This window comes from Rhinopithecus bieti, unplaced genomic scaffold (genome assembly GCF_001698545.2).
Source record: "Rhinopithecus bieti isolate Rb0 unplaced genomic scaffold, ASM169854v2 scaffold_47707, whole genome shotgun sequence".
NCBI lineage: Eukaryota > Metazoa > Chordata > Mammalia > Primates > Cercopithecidae > Rhinopithecus > Rhinopithecus bieti.
In genome coordinates this window covers 379,709-388,550 of record NW_016819117.1, presented here as the reverse complement: position 1 = coordinate 388,550, position 8,842 = coordinate 379,709, and the positions used below count along the sequence as shown (strand labels likewise).

At 51.1% G+C, this 8,842-nt stretch overlaps 1 protein-coding gene across 1 annotated transcript in view; it reads left to right on the top strand.

The window, feature by feature from the left end:
- Window positions 1–462: 462 nt before the first annotated feature.
- LMF1 (lipase maturation factor 1) overlaps window positions 463–8,842 on the top strand; it is an 84,838-nt gene continuing 76,458 nt past the window's right edge. Inside the window, exons 1-2 of the mRNA XM_017858284.1 lie at window positions 463–507; window positions 2,150–2,459. Coding sequence (XP_017713773.1) covers window positions 2,284–2,459 — 176 coding nt within the window. The 5' untranslated portion in view covers window positions 463–507; window positions 2,150–2,283. The remainder of the gene's footprint in view (window positions 508–2,149; window positions 2,460–8,842) is intronic.

The following is an 8,842-nucleotide window of genomic DNA, read 5'->3' as shown; positions in this document are numbered from 1 at the left end:
ACTGGGTGTTTTGGTTCAGATTGTGCTGAATTTATGGATCAAATTGACACCTTACTGGTTTTGATTCTTCCAATCCATGAACATGGTCTGTCTCTTCGTGTGGTTAGATCTTGTTTCATTTTTTAAATCAGTGTTTTGTAGTTTTCCATGTGCAGATTCCGTTTATACTTTTTTAGGTTTATAAACGCATGGGGAAAAGTACATGTACTAGCTTCCTGCCTGTCTACACAGACACCACTCCAAACCAGCACGCACAGTTACACAGACGTGGACCCCAAGCCAGCTTCCTGCACGCAGTAGGAAGCCGCATGTACTTCTGGGGTTGCTCTTGTGATATTTTTATCATTATGCAGTATCTTCTTTCATCCCTGTGTCATTCCTTGTTCATAAATCGACTTTTTTCCTTTTGAGACAGAGTCTCTGTTGCCCAAGCTGGAGTGCAATGGCGCCATCTCGGCTCGCTGCAGCCTTCCGGGTTCAAGTGATTCTCCTGCCTCAGCCTCCCAAGTAGGTGGAACTACTGGGGTGCACCACCACACCCGACTAGTTTTTGTATTTTTTTTAGTAGAGACAGGGTTTTGCCATGTTGGCCAGGCTGGTCTTAAACTCCTGACCCCAGGTGATCCACCTGCCTTGGCCTCCCAACGTGTTGGAATTACAGGCATAAGCCACTGTACCCAGCCTTTAAATCTTCTTTTTTTTTTTTTTTTTTTTTGAGATGGAGTTTTGCTCTTGTCGCCCAGGCTGGAGTGCAGTGGTGTGATCTTGGCTCACAGCAACCTCCGCCTCTCAGGTTCAAGCCATTCTCCTGCCTCAGCCTCCGGAATAGCTGGGATTACAGGCATGCAAGACCACGCCCAGCTAATTTTGTGTTTTAGTAGAGGCAGGGTTTTGCCATGTTGCCCAGGCTGGTCTCAAAGTCCTGACCTCAGGTGATCCGCCTGCCTTGGCCTCCCAAAGTGCTGGGATTATGGGCGCGAGCCACCGTACCCAGCTCTTAAATCTACTTTTTGTGATGTTAATAGAGCCACTTCGGCTTTCTTTTGTTTATTTTTTTATTTTTAATTTTTTTCAGCCATAGTGAACTAGATCCAGCTTTCTTTTGATTCACATTTGCATGGTATATCTTTTTTACTTTTAACCTACCTTTTCATTCTTCATGTTTACACGTGGGAATGTGGTTCTCTCGCTTGTCGTCATCTCTGGGTAAACATTCAGTGTTCTACAAACACTGACGTCCAGAGGATGTGAGAAAGCCGGTGTGGAGTGGGCACCGTGAGACATGGACTCAGAGACCTGTGGATGTGAGAGTGCCGTTGTGGGGTTTGTGTGGAGGGTAAGCGTGGCTCACCTGTGGGCTGTAAGTGTCAAGCCCTGCAGCGTGTGCTGGGAGTGACGCCATTGTCCAGAGCCAGGGTCATCAGGGTGTGTTTCATCATGGTGAACGCAGAGTGCAGTCCGGATGGTCAGCTGACTGTCTGTGTGTAGCCAGGCACGCATTTTATGTACACGTGTCTAGTTTGTGTCCGCGTGTGTGCGTGTATACACACACTGTGTCTGCTGCAGGCACGCATTTTATATACACGTGTCTAGTTTGCGTCTGTGTGTGCGTGTATGCACACCCTGCTTGCACACTGCTTGAGTCCATGTGTATGCGTGTATACACACACTGCTTGCTTCCTTGTATGTGTGTGTATACACACACTGCTTGTGTCCGTGCGTGTGCACGTATACGCACACTCCTTGCGCACTGCTTGAGTCCGTGTGTATGCGTGTATATACACGCTGCTTGCGTCCGTGTGGGTGCATGTATACACACACTGCTTGCACACTGATTGAGTCTGTTTGTATGCGTGTATACATACACTGCTTGTATCCGTGTGTGTGGTGCATGTACACACGCTGCTTGCTTTTGTGTGTGTGCATATATACACACCCTGCGTCTGATGCAGGCTGGGTTTTCCCATATTTCCTCCAAGATTTTGAGAAAGTACTCAGACTCCTGAGTCTGGGGTTTGGACCCCAAACTGTTGGCCAGACTCTGCCTCCCCTTCCTGCCCCGCCCAGCCCGGCAAGTCTGAGCCACACCCACGGTGTCCACATGTGGTTTGTTCTTAGTCACGCTTGTTTTGTCTTCTTTTCCTTCCAGTCGTGGCATTCCTGGTGGCTTTCCATCAGAACAAGCAGCTGATCGGTGACAGGGGGCTGCTTCCCTGCCGAGTGTTCCTGAAGAATTTCCAGCAGTACTTCCAGGACAAGACGAGCTGGGAAGTCTTCAGCTACATGCCCACCATCCTCTGGCTGATGGACTGGTCAGACATGAACTCCACCCTGGACTTGCTCGCTCTTCTCGGACTGGGCATCTCGTCTTTCGTCCTGATCACGGGCTGTGCCAACGTGCTTCTCATGGCTGCCCTGTGGGGCCTTTACATGTCCCTGGTCAATGTGGGCCATGTCTGGTGAGTAGGAGGAACGGGGCAGTGGGAGCGCAGGGCTTGCTGTCACTTAGCACACACGCCGCAGGTCTCCTGGCACTTGGAAAGACTGGACGAGCGTTCATCTTAAATTCATTCAGGAGGGTATCATCATTTTACTGAGGCTACCTCAGAGTAGCCAGTCCACCAGCCACAGCAGCCACTCATCCTCAGGGTTAAAACCCCACCTCTTTGCAGTAGCATGTCTTTACTTAAAGGACTGCATTGCCATCCTGCTGGAGCCAGAGGGACAGAGAAAGGGAGGCAAAAGCAGCGGGTCCATGTCTGTGTGGGCATGTAGGAGGCTGGTTTGGGGCAGGTATCTGGACGTTGTAGGAGGCTGGTTTGGGGTCCATGTCTGTGTGGACGTGTCGGAGGCTGGTTTGGGGTCCGTGTCTGTGTGGACGTGTTGGAGGCTGGTTTGGGGTCCGTGTCTGTGTGGACGTGTTGGAGGCTGGTTTGGGGCAGGTGTCTGTGTGGACATGTAGGAAGCAGGGGGTGTGCTGGCTCCTGCGTGCCCAGCTTGGTTCCACTCTCGGTGGGACAGCCGGGCTTTGCTTGGAGACTGAGGATGGCTCTTGTGTCTTTTGTGGGCGGGAGACAGGAGGCGGCCAGCTCAGGGCTGAGTGGTCGGAACCAGGACCGTGTCCCAGGATGGAAGGCTGCGATGGTGAGTTGGCGCAGGCAGGGCTCAGCCTTGGGCGTTGGGGCCTGTGTTTTCCATCCTGGTCAGCACGGCTGAGCTGAGGTTGGAGTGTCTGGGGCCGGCTGTGCTTCCGGGAGCCTGGATGCTCTGCCTCCAGCCCAGCTCCTGTGGCTCTGGTGTTCCCCAGTGGGAGGCTCGGGTCGCTGTGATCTGGGCTTGGCGGCACAGCCCAGGCCCTGCAGGCTCATGCAGGGAGGGCTGCAGCTGGCATCGGGGCACCTGTAGGGAGGGTCCCCACTGTGTGGCTGTGCTGGCGTGGGCACCGCTGCCAGGTCCAGTTGCTGGTGTTTCCTCAGATCTCAGCTACACTTGAGTGTGTCACCTCATTCAACAAGCAGGTCAGACAGTGTCACCAGGGCAGGGCAGGAGGCCTGGGGACGCCTTGGGCACCCACGACGTGACTCCGCCTTGGGGCCCCTCCACAGCACACAGGCCTGACTTTGCGGAGGGCCTATGAGCTGTCAGCACAGGCTGAAGTGGTGTGCTGAGGTCAGGCGCTCTCGCGGGAGTACGCAGGGCTGGGGCCACGTGCAATGCATATGGCTGTTTGTGGTTTGCCCTTGAAGCCTCAGGCCCTGTGACGCACGTCCCCTACACATGACATTCACCTGAGCCGTCTCTGCGAGGGTGGCCTGGTGGGGGCTGTACTTGTAGGGCGTCTGGACGGTGAAGCGGTTTTTCCCCCTTCCCCCCCGCGCTCTTGGTGAGGACGTCACTGTACAGGCTTCACTGGAGGAGTGAGGTTCCTTCCACCCGCCTCTGGGGGCTGCAGGAGTCGTGAGCCCGCCTGCGCAGGAGGCTTCTCTCTGCTCCCCGTTTATCGTTCGCCTGAACGTGGCTTGTGGCAGCGTGGACTTGCATGTTTTTGTTTTGGTACTTTGGGGGTCTGTCTTCTTGGTCTAGAAATTTAAACATCTAGGGGTTTGGCAACATTTATGACAGAGCGCCACAGCTTAATAACTGTTGCATAAAATTCTAAGTGATTTTAGAGAGGGACTCTGACTCTGCTCAGAGCTGGCCTTCCCGTTACATAAAGCCACTCAGCCTTGCAGGATGCTGGAGCCCTGAGCACAGCGTCTGCTGCAGTGTCTGAAGTCGCTTCAGCTTTTCCAAAACGTTGGCTCTGACTCTGTCGTCTGCACTTGGCTTTGGCAGTGGCCCTGCGGGCTGCTTTGCTGCCCTTCAGTACGGCAGCACCGCCATCCCTTCCCCACCATCTCGACCCCAGAAGGAAGGAAAGATTCTCTCCAGGAACTTGGACCAAAGTCGGGACACCTCAGGGGTCCTCCTTCCTGTGGAGGGAGCTGGCCTTGGAGCTTCCTTCCTGGGCAGGAGGGATGGCGGCTCCATTTCAAAGAGTGCTGAGAGCAGCGCCAGGGCTGGAGGGGACGCTGGGAGGCCGCCAGTGCCCAGGGACACCGCCCTCGGTGCTCCATTTCTCACTGATGATTAACACATGTGTGGACTCCAGGACTTCGATGTAAGGAGGTTCCACAAGTACCTGAAATACCTTTTCCACCACCTGCCCCCGCGTAGCCCCGACTGGGTGGGTGGCGCCCTCCCTGGCTGGGCTGCAGCCAGTGTCTCTGTGTTGGCACGTGGGAAGGGATTTGACAAGGAGTAGACATATTTGATGGTAAAAGTGACGTCCTCTTCGTTTCACAAGGTTCAGGGACCCCGTGGTGGGAGGGGTGGCGGTTGCCACACAAGGCCAGGCACTGAGAGAGCCCACCCTGGGCGTCTCCTCTGTCAGCCGGGTCATGGTCGTGTCCTGCTTCCCAATGGCGTGGGAAAAGCCAGACCCTGTTGCTGTGTGCTGGGTGTCTTTGTCTGTGGTATCTGACTCCTGCGTAGCGCTCGGTTCCTGCCTGTGAGCTGACTTCTGAAACAACAGAGTTACCTTCCTGGCTAGACAGGGATTCGTCTCCAGAGCCTGGCAGGTGGGTGAGCATCTCTCATGTGGGAGCCTGTGTGTGTCTGCTGGCAGTCTCAGCACACAGCAGCCTCAACGTCCCAGGCTCAAGCAATGCTCCCCGTGCAGCTTCCCAAATAGCTGGGACTGCAGGCGCCCAGCACCACACCTGGCTAATATTTTTATTTTTTGTAGAGATGGATGTCTCACTATGTTGCCCAGGCTGGTCTTGAACTCCAGGGCTCAAAGTTTAATACTCCTGACTCAGCCTCCCAAAGTGCTAGGATTACAGGCGTGAGCCACCGGGCCCAGCCAAATATTTTCTGGGTTTTTTTTTTTTTTTTTTTGAGACAGAGTCTCGCTCTTGTCGCCCAAGCTTGAGTGCAGTTGTATAAACTCAGGTCACTGCAGCCTCCATTTCCTGGATTGAAGCGATTCTCCCACCTCAGCCTCCCAAGTAGCTGGGATTATAGATAGGCACCTGCACCACACCTGGCCAATTTTTGTACTTTTAGTAGAGACGGGGCTTCACCATGTTGGTCAGGCTGGTCTCGAATTCCTGACCTCCAGTGATCCACCTGGCTCGGCCTCCTGAAGTGCTGGGATTACAGGCATGAGCCACGGTGCCCAACCCCCAATTTTTTTTTTAACCTAACAAGAGATATGTATTTCTTTGACTCCAAAGAGTACATCCCATAATCATCACGGTGCACTAAAGGGGCAGGGATGACACTTGAGAAGAGATGGGGCGTTCAGGGCGCTGGGGCCGTAGACAGGGCGAGACTTCAGCAGGCAGCAAGGAGGCCAGCGGCGGACATGGGGAACACAACTGCCATCTGGCCCTTGCCCACGCGGGGTGGCTGTGGTCCTGTGGACTGGGATAGTGGGGCACACTGGCAGGGGCAGTTTGAGGGAGAGGATGTCTCACATTGAAACAATACTTTAAAATAAGAGATTTGTCTTCATGGCTTCCATGCCTGTCCATGGTGGAGTGGCAAGTGCAGGACCAGCCTTCGCACTATGAAACCGTCAGCAAGTGAAATACCAGATGGCACAGGTGCCCAGGACTGCTGTCCCTGGAAAGGAGATACGTAGAGCGTGGCCTTGGTAGCCCCAGCCTTCTGCCTGAGCACCTTGTACACCGCAGCTAGGGCACCCGGCAGAACACAAGGCATCTCCGAGCTCAGGAGGCAGGGATCAGAGTTGAGGGTAGCTTGCGTTTGTGCGGCAAGGCACCAGAGTAAAGGAGCTAACAGAGGCATCAGCACAGAAACCTACACGGGTTCCCCTAAGTTTTTGGGTTTGTTCTAAGCTATGAACATGGAGAGTGAGAGTCTTTGAGGGTTGGTGGAAAGTGGCAGGTAGGGAGTGGTAACCTTAGTGGTGAGTCTGAGGGTCCCACAGTGCTGGGAGATAAGCCTCCCCATCAGCCGGTCCGGAGGCGACTTGTGTAAGACCCTAGGCACTCAGCCCATGCCCCCAGAAAGGCCACATCTTAGGAGGAGGGTTCCTCTCGCCCTAGAAAAGGTCTGTTCTAGACTGACCCTAATTGAGCTTTTGGAAAGACCAAGTTCGTCTTCCAGTGGCTCAACTGCTTACCAGACAGACTCATTCACTCTCCAAAGGAAGCAGACAAAATTAACCTCTCAATGATGTTATGATCTTTCCTAATAGCTAGAATCAGAAACTACTACACAGGGAAAGAAACAGGAAAATGGGATTCCTATACAGCAAACTAACAAGGTCACGAGAAACTGACTGTGATAGCCGAGATACCACAAGTAGAACAGAGGGTTTAAGGCCACCATTATGGGTACACACAAGGGCTCAAGGGAAGTAGTCCTCTTTTTTTCTTTTTTCTTTCTTTTTTTTTTTTTTTTGAGACAGAGTCTCACTCTGTCCCCCAGGCTGGAGTGAAGTGGTGAGATCTTGGTTCACTCACTGCAACCTCCACCTGCTGGGTTCAAGCGATTTTCCTGCCTCAGCCTCCCAAGCAGCTGGGATTACAGGTGTGTGACACCACATCCAGCTAATTTTTGTATTTTTAGTAGAAACGGGATTTCACCATTGTTGGCCATGCTGGTCTCAAACTCCTGACCTCAGGTGATCCACCTGCCTCGGCTTCCCAAAGTGCTGGGATTACAGGCATGAGCTACCACGTCCAGCCTAGTAGCGGTCTTAATGAACAAACACATGGGAAATTTAGCGGAGTCTCTGAATCTTTGAAGAAGAGCCAATTGGACATTTTAGAACTGAAAAGTACAGTATCTGTACTGAAAAATCTGTTGCATGGGCTTAATAACAGGTTGGAGATGGTAGATGAAAGCCTCAATGAATTTTAAGAGAAATCTTTAGAAATTATCCAAGTTAAAGAACAAACACAAAAAAAGATTGAAATGAGTAGTGGGATAACACCAGATGGTCTAACATACATGTGATTGGAGCCCCGCAGAGAGAGGACACAGAGAATGGGGCATAAAAAGTATTTAAAGAAATAATAGCTGAACTATGTAAACGTATAAATCCAAGAAGTTCAGCATACCCTAAGCAGTAGAAGTAAGAGGAAACCCTATCTGGGCGTATTGTGGTCAAACTACCGAACACCAAAGGCAACCTCTCGATAGCACCCAGAAAAAAAAAAGACGTTACACTCAGAGAATAAAGATTCAAATATGTCTGGTTTCTTATAACCCCTGGAGGTCAGAGGACGGTAGACTGGCATCTTTACAGTTCTAAAGAAAAACGATTGTCAGCCCAGAGTGCTGTCCAGTGACAATATCCTTCAGAAACTAAAGCAAAATAAAGACATTCTCAAATAACTGAAAACTGAGAGAAAGCTTTGCCAGCAGGCACACCGTAAGAAATGTTAAAGGAATATCTTCAGGCTGAAGGAATTATTGCTAGGCAGAAACTCATCTATAGAAAGGAGTAAAATCCACTGGAAATGGTAAAGGTAGGTAAATATGAAAAGTTCTCTGTTTCTTTTTTTCTTAATTTATTATAGACACAACTAAGGCAAAAACTGTAATATACACGACATTAGCGCAAAGGAGGGAGGGGATCCTTCCTGAATCTGTAACGTCACTGGCTCTGTAAAGTCTACGTGAAGCGGAAACTATTAACCCCAGGTCTGTTGTGAGCAGGCGAGAATGCCTATTGTTAGGCCTCGGGCAATCACTCAAAGTAGTGCGAAGATATGGAGCTGAGGAGCCTGTGGAGTGACTGAAATGGAGTGTTAGACATATTTGCTTACAGTAAGAAGGCAGGAACAGAGGAACGGACGAAAAACCAGATGAGACTCTGAAAACAAAAAACTAACCAATCAGCCGTATCAATGATTACATTAAATGTAAGTGACTAAATCTTCCATTTAAAAGACAGAGGTTTAGAATCAGGCCAGGCACGGTGACTCACTCCTGTAATCCCAGCACTTCGGGAGGCCGAGGCGGGTGGATCACCTGAGGTCATCAGGAGTTCAAGACCAGCCTAGCCAACATGGTGAAACCTTGTCTCTACTAAAAATACAAAAATTACCCCGGTGTAGTGGCTTGTGCCTGTAATCCCAGCTACTTGGGAGGCTGAGGCAGGGAGAATCACTTGAACCCAGGAGACAGAGGTTGCAGTGAGGTCAGATCGTGCCACTGTACTCCAGCCTGCGCAACAGAGTGAAACTCCGTCTCAAAAAAAAAAAAATCAATTTGAAAAAATCAAGTATCAAGTATATGCAGTTTTTTTTTTTTTTTTTTTTTT